Source organism: Pseudorasbora parva, chromosome 1 (genome assembly GCF_024679245.1).
Source record: "Pseudorasbora parva isolate DD20220531a chromosome 1, ASM2467924v1, whole genome shotgun sequence".
Classification (NCBI taxonomy): Eukaryota; Metazoa; Chordata; class Actinopteri; order Cypriniformes; family Gobionidae; genus Pseudorasbora; species Pseudorasbora parva.
Window position 1 is genome coordinate 30,039,479 of NC_090172.1, and position 25,506 is coordinate 30,064,984.

Genomic DNA, 25,506 nt, shown 5'->3' on the forward strand with positions numbered 1-25,506 from the left:
TTATTGTATCTGAACCACATAAAAAATTAGATAAATCATGAAATAGCACTATTTGGCATGTTTCACTGCGTCATCGGAAATAAAACACACACAATTACCCAATATGCTTACAAATCTTTTAATAATATTTTAATAAAGGTTGTCGAATCTCAAAAAATGTTCATTGTATTAACTAAAAATTTTAATTTCAATGAACTCATAATTTTAAGGCAACCAGGTAACTTTTTTTCTGAATATTTTTTTTACTGTATTTAATACTGCAGATTAATTTTACCATTGATATTGCCAAAGAAACAAAATTCTGAGTCCAGGGACGTGAACTGCTCTTGGCGGAACATCACGTGTAGTCATGATAATTATGGTAATGCATTGTCAGATGCAATCTGTCAGCATACATTGTTTGCGAAAAGATTCAACAATGATGAATAAAGAATGTGCATCAGGTGCATGGGTTTTTGTTTGTTTAGAATTTCTATTAAACTTAAAATGTGCTGCAAATTTAATAAAATTAAACATTATATCATTATTCTACAATAATATGCCATTTTGTACAATCAACTTATAGTTTTAATGTATCTAAAAAAATAAATACAAGTTTCCCACTCTGAATTGCTGGTGTTGTTCATGTGCGTCAAACTCCATAAGATTTTTTCAACATGATTTGAATGCATTGGTTGTTGATTAAATTTTGAGATGTGGCTGTTGCATCAAAAAAGGAAACACACAGAGAGAAAAATCCAACGAAGGCTGTAAGCTCAGGAGGTTGTTTGCCATGTCATAGACATAGAGGATGTCTCATTTCAGAAAAGTAACCCTTAAAATGATTGTTATTCCTCGTGATCCGTAATTTATTGTAATTTATTTATAACTTTGCATGTTTCTAAAATTAAGCTGACTCATTTACAGCAGCAACCAACAACTTTAAAGTTGGAATGAAAAAAAAAGTGAGCTTTTTCTTTTCTTCCCAACAGAGTGCTGTAGCCATGACATCAAGACTAATCTGGCAGACTAATTCGCCACTGGTTCCCTTGAGATTATCCTATGGGTTTTTCAATTTATGAGTAAACTGGTCTGAGGTTTATCATCATTTATTAAAAAGGGACAGTGTGGCTACATTAATTAACATTCATGAATGTAAATGTACCCAAATTAGCCCAAAGGCTAGTGCAGGTAGTCCCTTTGCCAGATGTTATTATTAGGCTTAAAACAAGAGAAAATAAATAAGAGAGAACAACAATAACAGCAGTAAAACCAAACTTGTAAACACTTATATACTTTATAACACTTTAAGAATACAATAAACAAACAAACAAAAAATCTTAAAATTGTATCATAAAGATGATAACTCCTGAGGGAGTGGTTCTGGCAGACGAATCACAGAGATTGTGGTCCACATAGAATTGACATTTGGAGAGGTGCACGCCCCGTAGGCTGCACATCCGTATTGAAAGCGCACATTTTGAAGCTTTTATGTTTATTTAAAAACAACAACAAGTTGTGAGTGTGTGCAGTTTACATTAAAGAACCAACTGTCCAAGTATCGTGAAGTTATGTTAACCACAGACTTAAATCATAAAAATGATGAGGGCACAGATAATGCTGTACACAGATAAATGATTTATGATAAATACTGCAATTTTCCATTAAAAAACATTTGTCCATTTTGATTTCATGGTGACTTTAAAAGTGTTTAAATTTGCTGTGTGCCTTTAAGAATGTTTCGTTTGGCCCCGCCCTGTAAGTTTATTGGGCTCTTTTGCTCCGCCCGGGTAGCGTTTGAAAATACAAGTGAAGGGAGGAGACCGCCAGTCGGTTGGCTGCTCACTTAGTTAACTAAATACATTTGTATATATCTATACCTCGTTTACTGTAGCTAGATTAAAATTTTAAGCTTAAGTGATGTCAGAGGAGCTTTTGTGTTCAAAGCCGGAAGAGGCTAGAGACGCCGAGGCTGAAAACGGCTTTGAAATCATCATCAAACTGACCAGCGAGGATCCACTAAACGATCATAATGTCAACCAACAGACAGAAAGAGAGACAGAGACTCTCTGTAATGATATCAGCCCAAACCACAATCAGCTTTCTAAAGGTTTGTAAGTTGACTTTGACTGCAGTGTGATGTGTTGTGATTTCCAATGAACTCTTCCATTAGGTCAAGTTACCATCTCCCCCCAGAAAGATCGAATGTTACACGTTGGACTTTAAATTTGCTAATTTAAGAATATCACAGGACAACATTTGGGTGTGTGGGTCGGTAAGGCACTAACTTACTGAACTGCCAGTGTTGATGTTTTCAGAGTTATTGCAGACAGAAGAAGAAGATGACGATGACGACAGCGGCACCCATTATCTGAATAGTGATGAAAAACCTTGTACTCATCTACAGCGAGCAGAGAGGCCAGGACATGGAAAACTGCTGGACACATTCCAGACTGATCATCTTCTGTACTATGAAAGATTCAAGGCATATCAAGATTACATGCTTGGTAACCATTCAAACACTTTTAAAAGTCCTTCACAACAATACGTGAGATAAGTGTATCATAAACCTGAAATGTGTGACAGGTGACTGTAAAACATCCGAAGTAAAAGCCTTCACCGCTGAGTACCTGGAGAAGATAGTGGAGCCGTGTGATTGGCAGGCCGTATGGCACACTGATGTGTTTGACGTACTGGTTGAAGTAAGTTCACTGAAGCATATGTTGGCAAGTGCATTTTTGGGTATACTGTCAAGACACAAACAGTCAATGTGTATGATTGATTGCATTCCCATAAAAGGATGCTTAGAAAGCTATGGATTGTTTTTTTTGTAGGTTGTTGACGTTGATTGTAAGGAGTTAAAGGCCAAGGTGGAGCTGGTGTTACCAATGGAGTTTGAAACAAGAAGCTGTGATCTTACTGAAGACTCCATGAAGTCCCTGCTGGAAGCTACACTTCATAAAGTACCTCTTCTCGAGCTCTCAGTTGTCTATGATGAGTCTGGGGACTTTGATCAGACTGCTCTGGCCCTGGAACACCTCAGGTTAGTTAACCCATAAAATTGATGGATGCCTGATTGGGCCCGTGCTGCTGGAAAGTTTATCATTTGCACATGTTTGCAGTTTAAGCATCCAAACCATTCAGATTTGTAACCATACAGATTAAGACCCCATCCACACGAAGCCAGAGCTTTTCGTATACGATCTTTTTTCCCCCCTCAATTCAAGAAATATCTGCGTCCACACGAGAGCTATGAAAATGACTGAAAATGATGTAGTATGTATGCCAGGCCAGTGTGTGGCACTGTTCTCCCACAGAAATACACTAAAAACAGAAAAGAAGAAGAGTTATGGATAGAAGGGGTAAAGAAATGGTTGGAAGTGAGGCACAATTTCGCTATAATAATAATAATAAATACATTTGCTACTTAACAGATGTGTTTTATTAACGCCTACACCTACCCTGACGCTAAACATACCCTTACAATAATGCAAATACGGTAATTAAAGCGATATTGATGTGCGCATGCCCAGTGCCCGTAGTTGTATCCGTATGGACGTAGTGTGACGACATCACCGTTTTGCACAATATATACGGATTGGCTTTACACACGAAAACAGAAGATTTTCGTTTTCAGATTTATCCACTTAGGGACCCGGTTTCAAAAAATATCGGATTCATGTTTCCAAAATGCCGGATGCGTGTGGACGAAACTCTGAAACGGTACAAAATGTATACGTATACAGCTAAATGCGTCTCCATGTGGACGAAAGCACTAGAGGACGTGAATGAGTGTATACGTGAAAACTGCTTGTGAGGACTGAATTGAGTTCTATATTGTCTCCTAGTGCTTGAATCTGAATATTGAAAACTAATAAAGATATTTGTCTATTTGCATGTCATGTGACCCTTAACTGACAGCAGAGAACTGTGAACTTCATTTCATTATTATTTATTGTTGTTATTATTATTGACTTAGATTTTAAGTAAACTAAGTCAATAATAAAAAGGGCTTACTTCAAGTAAATATTTTTTGCAAAAGAGGTTTTGGAAAAACATTTTTTATAAATTGTAATGGGTTTTAAAGACAAAAGCCTTTAAAAGACTGACTTGCAAAGGTAAAATAACTCACCGAGTGATAATTTAAAGCTGCTGTCCGTAACTTTTTTTTTGTGTTTAAGATTTACACATATTATATAATGAGACTGTACAGCATAAATCCATTTTCCAAACCCTGTTTTTGTCTTACCCTGAATCATTATGGTAAACTTATGATAAGTATTTATATTGGGACTATTTCAGGCCATACTGGTAGCAGGTACCACTGCGTGATCCGCCATAGACATAAACCACTAGAGTGCAAAACGTTACGCACTGCAGCTTTAAGTAATTAATGCATTTGTCAGGAGTTGATAAATGTTGTAAACATTTATGTTGAGAAAAGACTTAAGTGAAATTATTTTTGTAAATCCAGTGATCAAATACTATGATCAGCTCATCACTATAATCTGGTCTGTGAGTGCAATTCCACAAAACTCGAAGACCTTATGGACAAATATAAGCTGTAAGCATTTTTAGAAAAGAAAATGTAAAATATAACAAAAGTAGAATCTGTGAATTATGAATAACTTACTGGCATTGTGTGTAACACATAACCATATGTAAATGTAATCAATACAAAAGTAAATACCCTGATTATGAGTATTTTAAAGTGTAATATAATCTAATTACATGTACTTTTAATATTTGCAATCTGTTCCACATCACATGTATGGGTTACTACCTGCACTGTTCATAATATATGAACTAATGTTAATTATATTGCGTGAAATGTTCTGATTGCATGTGTGGTTTAGTGACCATGAGTGGGTGAGATACTGTACTCAAAAGGCACGGTTTCAGTAATTCATGAAATGTGCCACTTAATATTTAAATCTGCCATATTTTGATGCAGAAGTATACAAGTTTGGTTTGTGATTCTGATGCAGTTCTTTTGTTATACTGAACTGACTGGTTAAGCAGGTTTTTCCTGTCATTGTTACCCCCCTCCTCACTGTCTCTCACCCCCTCCCCTCCCATCATTCACTCCTGCACATTTCTGTCTAATCGCCACAGGTTTTTTTATAAGCATATCTGGAGGAAGTGGGATGAGGAAGATGAGGATGATGACTTTGATTACTTTGTTCGGTGTGTGGAGCCTCGTCTTAGGCTGTAAGTGTCCTCTGTCTGTCCTGTCTCTTCCCCTGAAGCATGAACCAACACGCGAGTTCATCGAGGTCTGCACTGTTAGTTATAAAGGAGCTCTGTCCACCAGGTGGCAGTGTTTACTCAGTAATGAACATACAACACTAAATTGCTTTGAGTAATATACATTTTTACAGTCATTATGAAATTAGATGGTTAATTCATGCATGAGATATCTAGTTTTAAACACATCAGCATAAACAACAGTGGAGAAGATATCATTTAAATTAAATGAGTCTAATGGCACCATTGAAACTTCTTTTTAAGTTTGAATGCAAATCTTTTTGGTGCCAATAATGATTTTTTTATTCTCCTATCCTCCTAAGAATAGGATTTTCTTTTTTTCCTTATTTCCACAGTTACTATGATATCTTGGAGGATCGTGTTCCAGCGGGTCTTGTCGCTGAGTATTACTCTGTGCTGGCACTCTGCTCTGAGAAGTTTCAGGAGTTCTCCAACCTGAGAAGTGGTCTGAACAGCGACTCAGAATCTGAACAAGACAATGTGTCCATGGTGGAAGGGCTGCGCATGTATGAGCAGCTTGAAGCACTTAAACGCAAGCTGCGTATTATTGAAAACCCTCTGCTCAGGTTATTGTCACTGCTGTGTGTTTGAGATTGGTCATGTATATGTGTCGCCGCAATGTTGCTTTGATCCTCAACCCCCAGTTAATCAGGAGGGTAACTCAATGAGTATAAAGGTCATTAATATTGCTATCAGGCATTCATAGTTTTTGAAGTATTGACTTCTTCAGGTTTTCCAAACGTCTGGATCAATACGCACTGCTCCATAATTAATCATCAGTCTTTCTTAGTTAGCTGATTTCAGATCCACTGGTATCAAAGAAGTGTTAATCTGAACAGCTGTGTTTGAACATGTGTGCCTGTTAGTTCTTTGGTTTGCTCACCCGCACCACCTGCGTGTCTATTGCAGGTATGTTCTGGGCTACAAGGTGAACTCCGGTCAGCAGTCATGCAGGGCAAAGGGGCCACGTCCTGCCGGCGGCCGTGTGGTCCACTTGGTATCTGCCTCGGCTACAGTTCAACAGCTTCAAAGCTTGATAACTGACAAACTGATGCCCCACTATTCGAGTGAAGAGTTTGAAGTGCAGGTGTGTATAACCCTTTCTCTTTTTCATTGCTCGGTTGCATGCTGGTCAGAAGATATTCTTTTCAGCATAGTGGTATTGTCATCAGCTGTACTGGCTTTTTAAATGGGGATTTTGTGAGGATTTATGACATCTGGACAGTAAAAGAATGGGAGAACCTCTTAGTTTTAAGCCATGACAGGACATTTGGGTGGAAAATATGATATTTGAATTGGAAAAGGTCACTTCCCCTATTCTATGAGCTGAATCTAGAGGGGGATGGTCTGATCGTTTTAAATAAAGTAGTTTCAGACTAGGGAGGTTGAGCTCAAATGCTGATATTAATGCCCCTCTCTCCCATCTCTGATCACTGTCTTTTAATTTCCTGGGTTTACCTCCAAAAGGTTAATATCTGGTGGACAGTGCTGGCTGCCTCAGAGCTCTCAGAGCTCTTAGGAAAAAAATCAAATCATCGATTTCACTCGTGCTAGTATAATTTTATGGCTGCTAGGTCTCTGTGAATAATTTGGGCAGTAAAATCTCACATGCACTCGCTCCTGCGCTTCTCCGTCTTTTGTTCGACTAGTGAGATTAAAGAGCAGTTTGCGTGGAAAGATGTTAGGATAGCATGATCACTAATGTGTCAAGGTGCTGTAATGTAGGATTTGTAAAGCACAGTGTTCATGTACAAGCTCATGTTTGATCTCTTGTTCTGTGAGCCAGTTTATCCCTCAAGAAAATGGTGCAGATGTGTGTTCTCTGTTCAACCCCACTTAAATTTGTTTGTGTGTCAGACTGTTTTCACTCTGTGTGATTTGAAATTCAGTTTTCATTGTTTTCTCATCGGGATAAAGATGAGTTGGATTAATGTGGCTTGTGTTCTGATCCCAGTTTCACAGTGATCCGGTGCTTGCAGTCAATGCGTGTTATGAAGGTGACGTGGTCATCATATGTCCGGGCCTTTACAGCATCACCAGCTCCATCAGTCTCGTTGACTCTATCGAGGTTGAAGGTAATCACATGACACTATGTTATAAATCTATGTATTATATAAATTCATAAATGTATTCACAGATGAATTGTTTACATTTTTAAAAATTTACACAAGACATCTCGTCATCTGAAGCTGTATTAGTTTTTTTTTTTTATTTGTACAGTTTTTACTAGGGGTGTAACAATATGGTGTCACAATGTATCGCAACAGAAAAATGTAACCGCGTATATCGTGAATAGTGAAAATTTATATTAATGTAGGGGTGTCGGAATTAATCGTCTCGATGATGCATCGTGCTGCAGACGAGGACGATTCAGTATCGGTTCAGTAATAGACCATAACTGATTATAATGTACTGACGCTTTTCTGCCATCATTTTTCACGTACGTGGTTTGTTGTGGTAGCATGCAATGGCAGAGGGAGGCAAGACGCGAGTGCAAGTAATTAAAAATGCTCCAACTACTTGAAAACTGTGAACATTTCTGCTTTTATGAACAACTTTGTCAGCACGACCTGGAGAACACGCATGCTGTGTTTAAATCAAAGCTATCTATAAAACCCATATGTCGATTCTATGGAGTTCATATCACCGAAAACAACAGATTTGAGCTGCTTTTTATTGATCATCAGCTAATTTCACAATCAAAGACCACAATAGGAGAGAATGCGGCAACAGCACTGGTAGGATCATTCATTTTCTTTACTTCTAATGATGATTTGTATGTTGAGCACCTACAACTTTACTTTTGGTAGTTTGTGCATTGGCTTGATGAAGAGATACACCACTGCTCGTCTGCGGCAATGCATGCTTCAGTAGCGCTGTCATATCTGGCTATATCATGTTATAGCCCTTAACTCTCACACTTTAAAATTTACATATGTGGCTTCAACCACCAGGTGCATTTATATGTTAGTTTTGACTGTAATGCTGCCTAGACCATCTCCTGAAGTGGCTTTTACTATTTACTTTTCTGTATTTTGTTTTCTTAATTTAAAGGTTCAGTTCATTTAACTGACTGACAAAATGTTATACATAAGGATGCAGTGAATCATTAATGCATTGTAATGTTGACTCAATGGCATGATAATCGTATTCGAACCAAACCATGAGACCAATGTAGGGTCATGCTCTTTAGTGTATTTTTCAACCAAAATTATCATTTCTGTGTGAAAATCAAGTTTACAACGGTTTAGTGTCAGTATTTTATTAAACTACTATATATAATGTATAATATTGCAATGGGGCAATATTTGTGGTTCCTGATAATGCCAAATGTCTTATGTCACATACATTTAAATATAGCTAGTCAGTGACAGAGTGCCACCATGTTTGCCTTAAACAATTCAGCATTTTCAGCTTCAGAATCATTAATATTTTTATTCTGGTGTCACGACTCTCCTGCGCATTGGGTTACCAGCAACAAGTCCGGGCTTATTTCCACCACCAATGTAATACTAAATTTAGCATTTTAATAAACAGTACATTTTTTGTTAACCATTTACCAAATGTCTTGGAGTATCGCAATAATATCGTATCTTGAATCGTGACATGAGGGTATCGTAACACAAATGTTGCCCAAAATGTTGGCAAATTTCATGGAAACTATGGGTTAACTTGCGCAACACAAACATAGCACCCATTTTATTAACAGCAGTGTGAGCAAATTCTATTGTTAATGCCTTTCTTCCATCTAAAGACTAGTCATTATATAATTAAATCAAATGAAAATAACCACTTTAGACGTTTTTATCGTTTTAGAAATTGATTAAGACTAGTTATCAAGAATTCAAAATCTATAAAACTTTGTGTGAGAACAGTTACACAGAAAAATTTAATTAATCAATGGACTTAGTGGCATTAGTGATGTCTAAATTATTTGGTTGACTAAATATTTAGCTATATTACTGATCTCCCTGCATAGACACCACATTGAACTGAGCTGGATGATGACATCACTGTTTTCTCCAGAGCGGCTGTACAGCCGAATCATAGCGCTATATAAATAAAGGTGACTTGACTTGGCCTGTTTTAGCTGCAGTGATGCAGAGACATTGACCATTATCATCCAATTACAGGTAATCACCTTTATTTTGTACTGTTCTTTTCCCTTTAATAAAGCTTTCTGAAACTGCATGCTTCGTAACAGTAAGTCAGTAGTCTGGCACCATACCTTGTTTGTCAAAATGGTTCCCTAGATGTGTATAAAACGAACCTCATTCGGTGCATGATATTAGGAAGCCTTCTGAGGTAATTGAGCTTGATGGCACAATAACCATCTTTCAATGATGGGGGGAGGAAATTAATGTATGAGGAATGTGGAGGCAAGCGAGCAGAGAGAGCATGGGGTCAGGGTCGAGTTTCTGTATGCAAATTCATGACCTGCAAAGTCAGATAGTGATGGAGTCAAATGAGGAAGAGGAAAGCAGGCCTGGAGGCCGCTGTTTAAATATGGAGGTTTTGTGTGCTTGGCAGTCCCTCCTGCAGCGTCAGGGAAGCCCTGAAAGAGGAGATAACACACAGGCGGCTGCTGGCTCTACTACAGGAGAAGAGCAACTCAATTAGACCGCTGCCAGATTACCATAAAAGAACTCGGCTCCCTGCGCTAAAGGTCTTTGGTATTTAGCGAGAACGTCACGCATGCCTCTGTCTCAGGCTACGGCTTTATCGTCAAGATTATTTGAAGGAGCCGTAAATAGTTTTGCATGTTTAAAAAGAGTACAAGGATTGATGACGCATTTCCAGTCATTAGCAGCGTTCTTTTTTTTTTTAAAATAACGCTGTATTTTGTTATAAATTGTTACTTTTTAAAGTACAGAAAATGAGGTAATGCTGCCACGTGAGTGTTTCTAATGCAACAGCTGATAGTGATGGCAAATTTAACATCTTTCTCTTTTCTGGCCAACATAATCAATCTCATTGTATTGTATTCCTCTTTTAGAGAGTCATTAAAACGGCATTGTGGATCTTCTTTTGCTATTGAAACCAATAGGTTACCGGTAGTAGTTGTACTTTCCGTTAAACACTATAGAAGTTTACCCAATTGAGATGACTTCAACTTCTTAGAATCCTGAAAATGAAATATGCAACACTGTTGCGTTTTGGAGAGCAGGAAGTTCGATTTGTAATTCTCTGTATTTTCCCCATTCAAAGCGTCCCACTGCTGTCAATTACGGAGAGATCTTCCAGCAAATCCACTATTGTTACCTGCGGGCGTAGAAGTGAGGATGGGGCTGTGACCTTACTGGTCTATATTCAGCCTTTGGCATTTGAAAGAAGTGTGTGAGCTGACCAGGGTGCTCAAGTTCATCTGAGCATTGTTAGAAAACTCTGGAAGAAGCCTGCTTCAGGACCATCTGTCAAAGAGCAGTGTGTAATGAAGCCGGGCTGTCAAACTGCGGCTTTGAACCACTGCTCTCACTGACCTGCCACCACTATCTCAAACTGTGATGGTGCTAAACTGACCTCTCAGTCATCAGTCTGCTGTAGACTCAACACACTTGCTGATGGTCATTTAGCCACATTGTTACTTGGAAACCATGTGTCTAGACTGGGAGACGGTCTAATTTCCATAGAGAATTAGGTCCTTTATGGAGAGGTTTTGCTATAATGAGATGTTCTTTGCTGGATGGTAGGCATAGTGGTAAATGACAGTGATCCATCAGGGTTAAGGGCCTGTCAATTTCCCTTCTGCGTTTTTGTCATGCAGGTTCAGAAAATGTTTTATTCAAAGAGTGCAATTTTAACAGGTTCTTGTTACTGTTGAAATATGCCATCACTGGCCTGTTTTATAACAAGGGTATTTTAGAGTTTTTATTTTATTTAAATGAGACCAAAACAACATTAAAATATCCATTATTTCGATGTATTTTATTTAGTAAAATACTTGCTGTTATGGATAAAAGTGTCTGCCAAAAATCTAAGGGTTGGTCATAAAAGCACTCTTTCCAAAGCCATTTTTCTCCCTGTCTTTTCTCAGGATACGGTCTGCCGGACGAGGTGGTGATCGAGAAACGTAGCAAGGGCGACTCTTTTGTGGAATCAACAGGAGCAAACGTCAAACTCTCAAATCTGAAGTTCATACAGCGCGATGCCATTGAAGGCATCTTGTGTGAGTCTCAAAGAAAATTGGCCTGTCCCTTTCCCCCCTTTCCAGCTGTTTGTCGAAGAGTCTTGAGGGACTCCTGCTGTTGAATGGGCAGCAGTATTTCCACCCGAGACTTGACGTGCATTTATCTGGCCAGTAACAAGAGTTATGTTATGTTTTCCTTGTCATTTCATTGGTGAGACATTCTAGCCTAGGGAGCTTTTAAATCTGTTTTCCCGTGTGCAGCTACACTAAAGGTTTGCTTCTTGTGGGATTTCTGATCTGGTCAGAGCATTAGGTCTTTTTATTATCCACTAGATATCCTGCATTCTTCCAAAACAATATACCATATTTTCCGGACTATAAGTCGCACTTTTTTCCATAGTTTGGCTGGTCCTGCGACTTATAGTAAGGAGCGACTTGTATATCAAATTTGTTCATACTGACAAGAATAAACATATAGACGCGAGAGGGCGCTCTATGCTGCTCCTGTAGCCTACCCCCGAAAAAATAACTGAAAACAGAAAAAAAAACTCTTAACTGAAATATTAACTTAAAGACAACAACTTAGAAAGACTGAACACAAACAAAATGCCCCCATAAAGAAAATCTTATTCTGCAAAATTCGACCTGCATGTAGTAAAATATGCAGCGGAGAATGATTTACACAGCGTTCGTCTCGTGTGGCTGAGTCTCTCCCGGCAGAGAGTTCAAGCGTCTGTGAACTCGTTCCTTCAGCTTTGGCCATCTTGCTTTCAGTCCGCAAGTAGCTTTCTTTTTCTTCTTCATTACAGTTAAAGTAACCTCTGCTTTTCGCCAGTCCCTTACAAGTTTCTCACTCACTTCAAACTTTCTTTCTTCTGCTCGGTTATGCAGTGAAGCGGGCACGAGCGGGTGCTCGCATGCGCGCGCGGCTTCCGCTCTGCCCTAATGCGACTTATAGTCCAGTGCGACTTATATATGTTTTTTTTTCCCTCTTCACGACGCATTTTTTGACTGATGCGACTTATACTCCGGAGCGACTTATAGTCCGGACAATACGGTAATATATTGTCGCCCAGCCTTAATATAATGTATTAAGGCTGGGCGACAGCTTAAAGACAATTATATATATATATATATTTTAAAGGGTTAGTTCACCAAAAAATGAAATTTATTTCATTAATGACTCACCCCAATGTCATTCTACACCCGTAAACAGATCTACCGATCTCTGTTCATCCTCGAACACAGTTTAAGATATTTTAGATTTAGTCCAAGGCTTTCTGTCCTGAAAACATCATCAAAATGGTCCATATGTGACATCAGTTGGTTAGTTAGACTCTTTTGAAGCGTTTGTTTTTCAAACCTCAAATAAAGAATCAAACGATTGATTCGTGATTCAAATCGCCAATGTCACGTGATTTCAGCAGTTTGCCAGTTTGACACGCGTTTTCGAATCTTGAATCATGACTGTTTGATTCTTTATTTGTGGAACACGGAAGAGAAGACAATGCTGAATAAATTTGTATTTTTTTGTTATTTTTGGACCAAAATGTATTGTCAACGATTCAAAAGAGTCTAACTAACCAACTGATGTCACATATGGACCACTTTGATGATGTTTTCATTACCTTCTGGACGTGGACAGCAAGTGGGCGTTCACTTACATTCAAAGGACAGAAAAGCCTTGGACTATATCTAAAATATCTTAAACTGTGTGCTGAGGATGTACAGAGATCTTACGGAGTCATTAATAAAATAAATTTCATTTTTGGGTAAACTAACCCTTTAATATCCTGATTTATGTGTTTGGTCTGCAATGGCTTAAAGAGACTTTTATTTTGATCAAACAGATATTATTGCTAAATTAGATTCAAAATATTTAATGCAAGTACAAAAATACAATAAAATCCTAGTTGAAAGTAATCAAGGCATGCTTGATAAATTGCTATACTGTTTATAATTGAATGATTATTTACACTATAAGTTTGGAGTCAGGTGTGCTTTTTTTTGTTTGGATGAATACACAGCACATCAAGGATGCTTTACATTGTCACACAACATCTATAAATGCTGATAATTTGCCCTTTTTCAATATTTTAAGCAGCAAGCAAGTTTTCAACATTGATAATAATAAAAAGGTTTCTTGAGCACTATTAGAATATTAGCCTGATTTCTGAAGTATGTGACTCTGAAGACTGGAGTAATGATTCAGTAGTTTGAATCAGTAGTTAGTTATATTGAAAATATCTATTAAAATTATTAAATTGTAATATTTTACAGTATAACTTATTCTACATAAAACGTACCATTATTGCAGCTAAAGTGTAAATAAAAGATCTGTCTTAACACTTACAAGCCGAGATCATGTGTCTAATCTTAAAAATCATTGACGTCAATGTTCAATTTTATATTGTTTATATTCTATTTTAGCACTATTTTCGATCTTTATATGTTACCGGAAACTTTCTTCCTCCTCGCATGTTCTGTCACAGTCCTCCAATGTCTTTTCGATTTGTCACCCTTTATCTTTCATCAGGTGTTCGCCAGGGGAAGCTGGAAATGGAAAATTGTGTGATGCAGTGTGAGACCACAGGAGTGATTGTGCGATCGGCGGCCCAGCTCTCCATGAACATGTGTGACCTGTACGGCTCCAAGGTAAGCTTGACTAGCACACGGCACCTCATGCAAATTATAAAAAGACTTCCATGAAATTGGTATTATTCTTTGAATGTATTGCTCCATCATCTATCCTTTACAATAGTTATTACAGTGGGGGAAACGGGTGTGAAAGATCTCGCCAGCAGCATTCTTTGACTGATTTACCACCAGCCATTTTACTAAAGAGGCTCTTCTTCATTTACTAATACCATTATCGTTTGTTCTGATGGTCGCTGTGTGCTCGCTTCAGGGGGCCGGTGTGGAGATCTATCCTGGGAGTGTATGCAGTCTGGTGGGCAACGGCATCCATCACTGCAAGGAGGGGATCCTGATTAAGGTGAGCAAGATGGATGAGCTTCTGCTCTTCTAAACGCCTATAGATTAGCCCGTCTAGCTCCTGGTTACTGCTAATCGTTGCCCAGGCAACAGCAAGTATCTTACCTGACCCAACAGAGGCACACTGTAGAGCTGTCTTGGTATCGTATTAATGACCTTAGTGGATTAATGCATTTAGTAGACCTCCAGGGAAGTTAGCCCCTTTAGTACGTTAGTGGAGTGGGACTTCACTAGCCGCCATGGGCCTCCTTTGATGGTAATAGCTCTAAGCTGTGTCACCAGAGGTCAATACGCTCACACAGTTCAGAGGAAAGCTCAGAAAAGCCAGTGAGCACCCTGCAGGTGTAGACACAAATCTTCGAGGAGAATTTTGCAGATCGGCTTCAATTGAGAGTTTCATGAGCTGAAGTATTATGTAATGGCTTTCTTGAGTCAGTGTTAGTGTTTCACCTGAGAGCAAATTAGATTCACACACAGGTAGCAGCATCCCAAAAGGATTTTTCCGTAATTAACTCTAGCATAATAATTGGATTTGATCTACCTTCCTAAAGCTTTGAACATTTGTGTACACGCTGCGCTTCCCCAACCTCAGTCTTTCATTCTTCCTCACGTTGCTTAGGCCAAAAAGAGATGTGTGAGTGTGCGTGCATGTTCATTTGTGTAGGCATGCTGTGTGTTTACCACCCCCTGCTTCCCCTTTGGCAGGACTTTGCAGACGAGTTGGATGTCATGCCTAAAATCACCATGGTGAATAATGTGATCCACAACAATCAGGGCTACGGCGTTATCTTGGTCAAGCCAGGTGATGCTACAGTGGAGGATCTGCCTGCAGATCCCAATGCCACAGGTGCCCCTCTCTCCTTCTCCTTCTCCTTCTCCTTCTCCTTCTCCTTCTCCTTCTCCTTCTCCTTCTCCTTCTCCTTCTCCTTCTCCTTCTCCTTCTCCTTCTCCTTCTCCTTCTCCTTCTCCTTCTCCTTCTCCTTCTCCTCCTCCTCCTCCTCCTCCTCCTCCTCCTCCTCCTCCTCCTCCTCCTCCTCCTCCTCCTCCTCCTCCTCCTCCTCCTCCTCCTCCTCCTCCTCCTCCTCCTCCTCCTCCTCCTCCTCCTCCTCCTCCTCAGTTCACCAGCAACAGGGCATATTCTCAAATGAACACCAGCCAGTTCATTAAGCGCGGTTATCTTGAAGTACCTAGCAACACCTGAAGAAGTAGAAACACTAACATCTGCTTTAGATTGAGCAGACAAATTGCTGCAAGCATTACATAAAAAAATTCCCCCTATTTTGGTTCTAAAATAGTATGTTACTTTTCTTTAAGGACAATTCTGAAGAATCTTCTCACAGCTGTTTTTTATACAACTACTGTTAGTGACCAGCATGTCAAGCTTCAAAATTGACATGCTGATTTTGGAGATTTGAATTGGTCAGTATCGGATAGGCCTATTTAATTGTACACATTCTAATTTCCCCTATTTTTACATTGAATTACTTTTGGCATTATCAAAAGCTCACTTAAAGATAATCTTTAAAAACCCTAACAGATAATAAATGTTGAATCTTTAGCAAATATTAAAATACATATCCAGTTTTAAAGCTCCACATCAGCAACTCCTAAAAAAGTTTTGTCCTCTTTAACCTCTTTGAGCTAAAATATTGATTTTAAGCACCCCCTGAGATTTTAAAATAATATTATAATAATTAACAAAATATTTGCAAAATTCTGTTTTGGGGTCAGTGGGTCAAGTCGAGAGCTGGATCAGTCCAATTTGTGATCCAGATCAACTGCATGGCTTCAGAGATGTTTGTATGGACTACTTTTATAATGCTGTCTTTCATCCTTTATGGATCCTGACTGAAGTGGTCAGCATGAACTGTCATTGTATAGATAACAGGGTGACATGAGTGAGCTATTTCTTTAAAGTGCCCCTATTATGCTTTTGCTTGTAGTGTGTAATATAGTTGTTTGGGAATGAAAAATGTCTGTAAAGTTTCAAAGATCAAAGTGCACTGTAGATGGAGTTACTGTCTCCCAAAAGAATGAACCGATTCTAAACTAACTGAAACGAGTCATTCCATTCATACTTCCTGCAAGAACCTATGTAGGTTTGTAACAAATTTGCATAATGCTCTGTGATGTCAAATCTTCTTTGCTTGCACTTCCAAAGGATGAGTACAGGGGCTATAATTGATTATGGCAAAACCAAAGCTGCCGTTACTGTTCGAAGCCCCCAGAGCAGAAATTTAGATAATGAGCATTTTGCTTCCGACACACTGTAAGCGGTAGACCGATGGACAATGCCATCTGACCAATCAGAGCAGTGTAGGCTCTCGGAAAGGAGGCGTTTATCCTTTATCGAACCGTTTCAGACACTGTGAGGAAAGAAATGATGCTGCATAGAATATTATGAGAAAATTAAAGTGTTTTTTGACCTTGGATGCATGTAAACCTATTGAATAGGAAACCTATTAATTTACATATAATTTAAGCAAAATTTTGAAATACATTAATACTTGTAATCCAGTACATAAATGATACATTCATGTGTCCAGGGCCCAGTCTACTCTTTATTTATTTATTTTTTTATCTTTCCTGCGTCATGTCCTTGGAGTTTTTGTATAGGGAACACTGTAACCTTGATGTTTTTTTGCTTTCACACGTCTCATTTTCTTTGCAACAAATTAAATAGGCCACGACCACTTTCCCCATTACTGTAAATGGTTCTGTGTGCCTGCATTCAAGGAACCCGCAGGACTCAGTCCGACTATGTGAAAAGTGCTCCACTTTCTCCTGCAGTAATATCTGTGAAAATATATTCGCTTGCATAAAATTTTTGTTAATAATGCCCCCCTGGGGCTGTTGGAAGGCCTGTCCGTAATGACTGCCATCCCAACGGTACTTTTCTTCAGCAGGATTGCCTTTTTCCACCCTCTCTCAGCCAGCTTCCTTGTAAGAAAATAAAAGAATGGAAATACTCTTGACATTCAGTGAAGGGCAGCTGTGAATGCAGTGTGCTTAATTTCTGAATTATGCTCCGGAGTAGGCATCTCGGCTTCAAAACACAACTAGACCCCCTACTTCTCCCTCTGGTCTCTTTGTTTCCGCCTCTAACCTTTTGCCTTTGTGTAATGGACGCATTGGAATAGTGACTTTCTGTTCTTCATTGTTTAAATGGATATATTTCAGTTTCAATTGATGTGTGCTTTTGTTTGGGAGTTGGAATTTAGAACCCGTTTCTGCCTGAATTCTCTTTAAAACAAATAATGTAATGCATGTTTTACTATGCAGTTGAGATTGCACATGTTGTTTCTTAGTTATTTATGTATGTACAGGATGTAGAGCAAATCAAATTAGTAGTAGCTCTTTTAATCTTATATAATCTGGTTAAATTGGATATAAAACATATTGGAAAGAGAATTTTATATTATAGTTCATTTCTATCAACGAGTCTTATAGCAATGTGTGAAGAAAACGTTTTACACTGCTCACAGTATAACGTTTGGCTTTCCTATAGACATTTTCTTTTTTTTCTCCTAGAATATAGGAAATTAAAGTCTCTCGGTCTAGTATTACAGTGCAATTGTTCTTTCCGTCATTTGTTTTTTCCAGGAACAGCAGGTTCAGTTTTAGTGCAAAAGCCCTCCATTTAGGGGAGAGTCGTAGATGTTTCAAACGCATCCTTTTATTGTACCCTATAATTTTCAGACTGACTATAACCATTCATATTGCTCTTCGCTGTAAGGTTTGAATGGGAGCGTGTTGTGTTGATCCATCAGTCTGTGCTGCCTGCTTTTTGGTCAGGCATTAAAGGAATGATTTTGCCAAAAACGAATGTTCTATTATTCACTCTCACTCATATTGTTTCAAACCTGTACATTCTTCACAACTAGAGCTTAATCTCTATTTTTTTTGTTCCGATATCTAGTTACAATTCACATTTTCTTTTAAAGGGATAGTTTCCCCCAAAACTGAAAATGTTTTCATTATTACTCACCCTCGTGCTGTTCCAAACTCTTAAAATTTTTGTTCATCTTCGGAACGCAAATGAAGATATTTCAGATGAAATCTGAGCGCTTTCTGTCCCTCCATTGACAGTCTACGCAACTACCACTGACACTTCAAAAAGTTCATAAAGAGATTGTAAAACGAATCCAAATGAATCAAGCAGTTTAGTCCACGTTCACTTTATAATGATCAAATTGAATTTAGGCTTATTCACATATAAACTAGGGCTGCACGATATTTGAAAAAAAACCTTACATTACAATTATTATTTTTATTTTGTTTTTATAAAACAATTTCACCATATGATTTCAATAGTTCTATTTAAAAAGAACAAATCATACTAAAATAAAAGGGAACCAGCTGCCCGTACGGATCACGGTTCAACTACGATCCCTATACTTGACATCGCACATCCTGCGATGTGAATATTGCGGATGTGCACATTGCGATATCGATGCTAAAATGATATATCGTGCGGCTCTAAAATATCAACTCACAAATCAGTTGCGGTAAATGGAAGCTCAAACATGTTCGGTTGATGGGAGAGAACCATTGAGGTTCATTCCTGTGTGTTACGCATGTCAAGCAAAATTGCTTAATTCATATGGGTTAGTCTTACAATCTCTTTATAAACTTTTTTTGAAACGTCAGTAGTAGTTGCGTAGCTGTCAATGGTGGGACCGAAAGCTCTCAGATTTCATCAAAAAGAGCTTTATTTGCGTTCTGATATAATACCTAATATAGGATAAATGAAAGTCTTATGGGTTTGAAACGATGTGGGGTGAGTAAAGGATGGCAGGATTTTCATTTTTGGGTGAACTTTAAGGTTCGAGGTTTTAGATTAAAAATGCTTTCACCACCAAAATTCAAAACCAGGTCTATTCTGAAGCCTATCTTTTCTGTTTTGTCAGATGAGAAGGAGGACGAATCTGAGGACACAGCAGTAAAACCAGAGACAGATATGGATGAGGATGATGATGATCATCATCATGATGATGTGCCCATCATTGTGGTGGAGGAAGAGTGTCCAGTCATCAAACACAGCCGCTCCGTCCCTCCAGACTTCACTGAGGGAAATGATGCCATCAAGAAAGAGTTGGTTGCCACGTCAGCCAAGAAACGTGGGCTTCAGAAGAGCCGGATGAAAGACCTAGGGGCCATGCAGGCTGATGAGAATCTACTCTCACAGGAAATGTTCATTTCCATTCATGGAAATCAATTCAAGCACAATGGAAAGGGCAGCTTTGGTACCTTTCTGTACTGAAGGATTCTTTACGGCAGGCATGCACAGACACACTTTACTGTTGGACTATTTATTCTGTTATTTCTTCAATTTTGCTACAAGCTTACTTTTTGAGCTTTTCATTTAATTTCATTGTGCGAGCGAAATGCAAAATGAATTAAACACGTACTAAAACGTGTAGGCTTTTAAAAATGTCTTTTTAACCTGTGCATTTTGGGATTTAATTTATGCTTATCAAAAGTTTTTAAACACTGAAACACTTGTACATACAATGACACAAAAAGAGCAGCACCATGGAATTGTTCAGTTCACATTCTCATGTTTTAAATGTGTTCAAAGACAAGATCATTTAGTTTTTTTCTTGAGTTCACACAGTTCGCATTTTGTCCACACTCTAATGGTCACTATTGCTACTAATAATCTCTAAAAAGCATTTGATTTCTGAAAAATAAAGGACAAAAGCAGTATTTTTTTTCATAAATGTCTCATAATATTTTGTAGAAATAAAGTTTTATTGTTCCAAATGGCAAAAATCTGCTTAATGTATTCTACTTTATGAAAAAAGCACACAATATTAATAGTTTCTGTTTTTTGTTCTTTTGTGGTGTATATGGGCTCTCTTTGTTACTCCCAGTGTTATTCCATTAATTAATTTAAATGTAAAAAACAAAACAAAAAAACTTTTAAAATATTTCTTATTACAATGGTGACAATTTATTTAATTGCATAATACAGCCTGTTCTGTCAAAAAACACAACATGTTTAAAGTCTGAATTAAGGAGCTAGAGCCAAATGACCTGCTTTAGCCAAACTTACTCCTCAAAACCAGCAGTGAGGCTAATTAATTTTAAATGGGGAAATAAATGAACCACAAAAAAAGCATTATGAGATCGTTGAAGTGCATTAATGTGAAATATAACAATACAAATTCATTGAAGAAAATGAGATGGAGAACAATTAAAGAATGTTAATGGTTTGTCTGTTCAGTTATCCATCCTTTTACCCTCCTCTAGCGGCATGTCAAATTCAGTATTACACCAAATTCATTTATGAATCTTAATTAACTGTCACTCTATACTGCAACGCACAAGCGTATGTAGGTAAGGCCTATTCTCTTTTTAAGGAGACTTATGGAAAAAAAATATCTTCCCGTTTACTACCCATTTATACATTTTTCTTAGTTTCACAAGATGTCTGTGTTTGTTAGATAGGTCAAAGTCTTTGAGCAGAATCGATGCTATAAACACAAATATATATAAATATATAACACACCTTTCTTTTTAAAGGAGAAAAAGGACCTCGGGGTTATTGATTTCTTTTTTTCTTTCTTCAGATTCTTCTGGCATATTTTAGATGCAACAGAAATGGAGGGGAAAAGAAGTGACAGGCTTCTTTTGTGGCGATTGTTTTATCTTCAAATGAGGTGTCACAGTCTGGACAGACTAAAGCAAGAGCTCGCCGCCATGAAGGATTCTATAAAGCGTCACATTTTAAAGCCGTGTCCTTCAGACCAGCGAGCCGTCCGGGGAACAATGGCAGCATCCATTGTTTGGGGTAAGGGTGACTGTCAAAGGTGCACTTAGTTTGAGCGTCCCATATGACTGTAATCCCTCCTTGTTTTTCTCCCTTGCCTTCTGCCTTAATGCTAAGGTGACCTACAATATCTACCAATTGCTCATTAATTTATGACAATGAGCATTTCACCTTCCAAAGTTTGTGATGCTGCATTTGAATGCTAGCGTAACAAGCTGCTCACGTAGACTTTAAATATAATATAGTGGTGAATACAGTCTTGTTAATTAGCAGTGCTGCCTGTTAATTAAATGTCAAGGAGCACCATCCTTCTCTTGAGCTAGTTTTCCTAGGATACACTGTTTAAAAACTCAGAGAGAGAGGATGTTATATCTTAAAGTTTGGACCGAAATTAAGGTTAGTTGGTCTCATCTTGACTACCTCTGTGTTGACCCCTATTAAAACTGGACACGAGTATTGAACTGGGGCTAGAGCAAAGTGTGGATACGAGAGTGACAGGTCTGAAAAAAGAAATACAATTCTGTCAGATGGTTTTTGTCCCTTGTGTCCTTTCTTGACCTAAATTGTAATTTGTCAGACAAATTAATATTCTCACTCTATCCAATTATAAGTATTATGTAAAGCAAGCTAATTGTAATTACCGGTAGTTTAAATCATATTTCCAGTCCTCAAAAGAAAGTAAGGCATCAATGAATGTCTATGTTTGAGCATTCCAGGGGGTTCCTGAAAGCAGGTTATGTGACACACCTGGGTATGGTAACTTTCAGGATATGTAAGTAGCCATAGCAACACGCTCTCTGTATATAACCTGCTCCGGAGCAGGTTATGTTTCAGGGCTAGTTTGCTTAAGAGGTTTTCAGATGCATGTTAGTTATATTAATATAACCAAATTTGTTATATAGTTACAGTTATACGTATAATATATTCATTCTAAAGCACTATTACTACAAGGTAATGTCTAAATGTTAATTCAATTCAAATATATTTATTGTCATCTCACACATGGATCTGCATTCAATTAATTAGCATCAAACAAACAATATAATCCTTATTCTCCGTGAATAAAGATTACTTGTTAAATAAAAAGGTTGAAAAAATATTTTTTTTTCACCAAAGAAGGGCATTTGTCTGTTCAGTTCATAGACGTAAAAACATATTTCAGTTCAGTTTTACATACATTTACCCTCCTCTAGCGGCATGTCAAATTTAGTATTACACCAAATTCATTCATTAATCTTAAAGGGGTCATATAATGCCATTTTTGTTAATATGATTATTTAGTGTCTACATTTAAACTTTTTTATATACTTCAATTAAAAATTCTATTTAGTAATCTAAGAAATCACTCATTTAACCTGGTGAAACACAGCTCTGACAAAACCATCGTGAGTCGCACGGGTAAATTTGTAGAAATAGCTCAAAATAATACATTTCCGATCATTAGGATATTAAGTAAAGATCATGTTCCATGAAGATATGTAGTAAATTTTCTACCATAAATATATATATATATATATATATATATATATATATATATATATATATATATATATATATATATATATATAATTTTTTGTTTGTTTGCAAGTAATATGCTTTGCTATAAGTGTACACATACAGACAGTTGGTCTGGGAACGCCGTGTTACGTGAATTTAGCCCGTGGGGGAATACATTGCCTTGGCGCTAATTGAAATACACAGGAAAATCATGCAGAAGAGTTGCTGTGTCATTTTCTGTACCGCCAATAAACAAACAAATTATGATTTAATAATTAATAATAATTCCTAATAATCACACAGAACAGGAAAGGAGGACAAAGTGGCTAAAAGCAACAAGAAAAAGAACTATAGTAATCCTATAAGATTTCTATAGTAGTGTATAATAGGCCTACTTCTGTGATGTTCTGTAATATCTATAGCACTTCTAGTATCATGTCCCAAAATACTATAGTACTCCTATAATATTTTGTACTTACAAAATAATTATAATACTATAAGATTCATAAGGTATGTCTCATTTACATTAGCGTGCCGTGATCAACTGAAGGCTTGCTCACTACGGACGTGAGGCGTGAACCAATCACCGTTTTACAAAAGGATTAATAGTTTGTGAAGCATACGTACAATTGGTAAGTGACAAGGTTTTATGGAGTTATAGTATGCAAGATATATGAAAGTTGATTGAGTTATAGTATAATGTTACAGCTACCGCGATGTCTTACCTGGAGATTCAACCAGATAAGCTGAATGCGTGTCTATAGGATTCGTGCATTAGCTCTTAAAGTGACAGCCTGCTAATACAGTAAACCTGCCGCTGTCTGTCAAACAACAGAAGAAAAAGAGAAAATCACTCAGTGCTCTTGACTGAATAACCTTTGTAGCTTTATCAGTGTATATTTAATTAATGTGAAGACTACTGTTTTAGTTCTTGTTTTAAAAACAAAGATAAATTAAAACAACAAAAATAATCGTCCACCACTAGTTCAGGTGTCTTTGTTTACCTGGATGTTCTCGATGTTAAGTTTTAGGCTTATATAACTATATATTACCAAGTCAAGCAAAGAGTTTTTTGTATTTAAATATTTGCATACAATTTTTTGTTTGTTTACATTTGATGTTAAAATTATATTGTCAGATTTATGACATTTTTGCTAAAACTGCTGGCCACTTCAATGCATAACCACCAGCATAACACTTTAATGATCTACAACAAAATAGAGAGAGCTTTGGTGATACCTTAATAAATATTTAATTACTACAAATACAGTAGTCATTTCTCACTAGATATGACATAAAAATTGGGAAAAGTTTTTTTTACATTTACTAGGGGTGTAAACATATTCAAACTGAACCGAAAAAATGTGATACAGCGATGCAGACTAAGATATACACAGTTTCCACCTGTAATCAGATGATGAAGAGTAAAGGAAGATGAAAGGCACACCAAAACATACATAACATTACATACAATCATACATGTACATCCCAGTAGTCCATAAGAAACAATTTTTAAATATAGGTTAATATGAAATTATTTTTCATCATCAATCCCATTCCAGATCTGCGGCCCCCTACAGGAGTGCTAGAGCGCACATGTCGGTGACATTTTCCTGATATTATTTCTCGTTAGGTATGTATGCTGGGGGCTGGAGATGGAAACAAGACTACACAATCTGAAGTTCAGCCTGTTAACAATTTGAAATATAAGGCATTATGATTATCATTTAGCTCAGTTAATCTTAATAACTCAAAGCGGTGGAAAATAATGAATTTATTTCTGACTGGGACAAAGCCTGTATGACTTTCTTTTGCAATACGTTTTTTAAGATGACTTGTGAAATTCTTTTTCTTTTTGTCTCCTGCCCATTAATTTGAATTTTAATCAGGCATTGATCAATGTTTTTAATTTATTTGCTTGATTTGACTAGTTTTACTAGCTCTGAGTTTACTATATCTTGTAGAATAAGTGGATTCCGGTGGGATGGAAACAAATTTGTCGTCAGCAAAAATTATTTTATGAAATATTTTAAAAGAATTTATAAAATCATTTATATATCGAATAAATACGAGTGGGCCTAAAATAGAACCCTGTGGGACCCCAAAGATGATAGGCTTACAAGTAGAATTATAATCATCAACATAAGCATACTGTTCCCTTTTGTATAAATAACTTCTGAACCATTCAAGTGCTAAACCTCCAGTACCATAGTAATGTAATTTGTGCAATAAAATATCAAAGTTAATGGTATCAAAGGCTTTTGATAAGTCCAAGAAAACACTGTCACCACATTGTCACTTCAATGGAGTCCTTAATTTGTTCTGTGAGGTCGAGTATTGCCATACAAACTGATTTTTTTTTTTTAAAAAAATTACTGCTTGTTCAAATTGCTTTATTAAAATAAGCTAAAGCAACACAATTGTTATATATTGCCTCCACAGCAAACTGAACCGAACCAAACCAAACTGTGGCTCCAAAACCGTGATATGAACCAAACCGTGGCATTGGTGTATCGTTACACCCCTAACATTTACACACAAACTGACCACCAACTTTAGTTTTCAGAGGCTATATAAAACATTTTTAGCTCCGAATGGAACACAGGATTGTATATCAAAGGCAGTGAGCGATACATCCATGCTGCTTTAAAAAAATAATCAGATTAAGGTTTCTCAGTAGACAGAATGTTACACGATCATTGGATTCGGATGCAGATTTTTTTCAGCTTTTGGATGCAGGGTGTCTACACTGGGCATTGGTCAAATCAAAAGTTCCAAATCCATTTTTCTTGTTGTTGGAAGTATCACAAGCATTTGGAATATGCCTGAAATAAAATGGGGTATCAGTTCCTCGTGTAATTTTTAG

The 25,506-nt window shown here is 37.3% G+C and overlaps 1 protein-coding gene across 1 annotated transcript; it reads left to right on the forward strand.

Annotated features, from left to right (window-relative positions):
• Nucleotides 1-1,780: 1,780 nt before the first annotated feature.
• Nucleotides 1,781-20,133, forward strand: shcbp1 (SHC SH2-domain binding protein 1). The gene is made up of 13 exons (XM_067449898.1): nucleotides 1,781-2,089; nucleotides 2,298-2,486; nucleotides 2,566-2,681; nucleotides 2,814-3,022; nucleotides 5,095-5,190; nucleotides 5,583-5,813; nucleotides 6,157-6,334; nucleotides 7,202-7,322; nucleotides 11,282-11,413; nucleotides 13,911-14,029; nucleotides 14,283-14,369; nucleotides 15,074-15,215; nucleotides 19,279-20,133. The coding sequence occupies exons 1-13, from the start codon at nucleotides 1,900-1,902 to the stop codon at nucleotides 19,629-19,631; spliced, it is 2,163 nt and encodes a 720-aa protein (XP_067305999.1). The 5' UTR covers nucleotides 1,781-1,899; the 3' UTR covers nucleotides 19,632-20,133.
• Nucleotides 20,134-25,506: the final 5,373 nt, after the last annotated feature.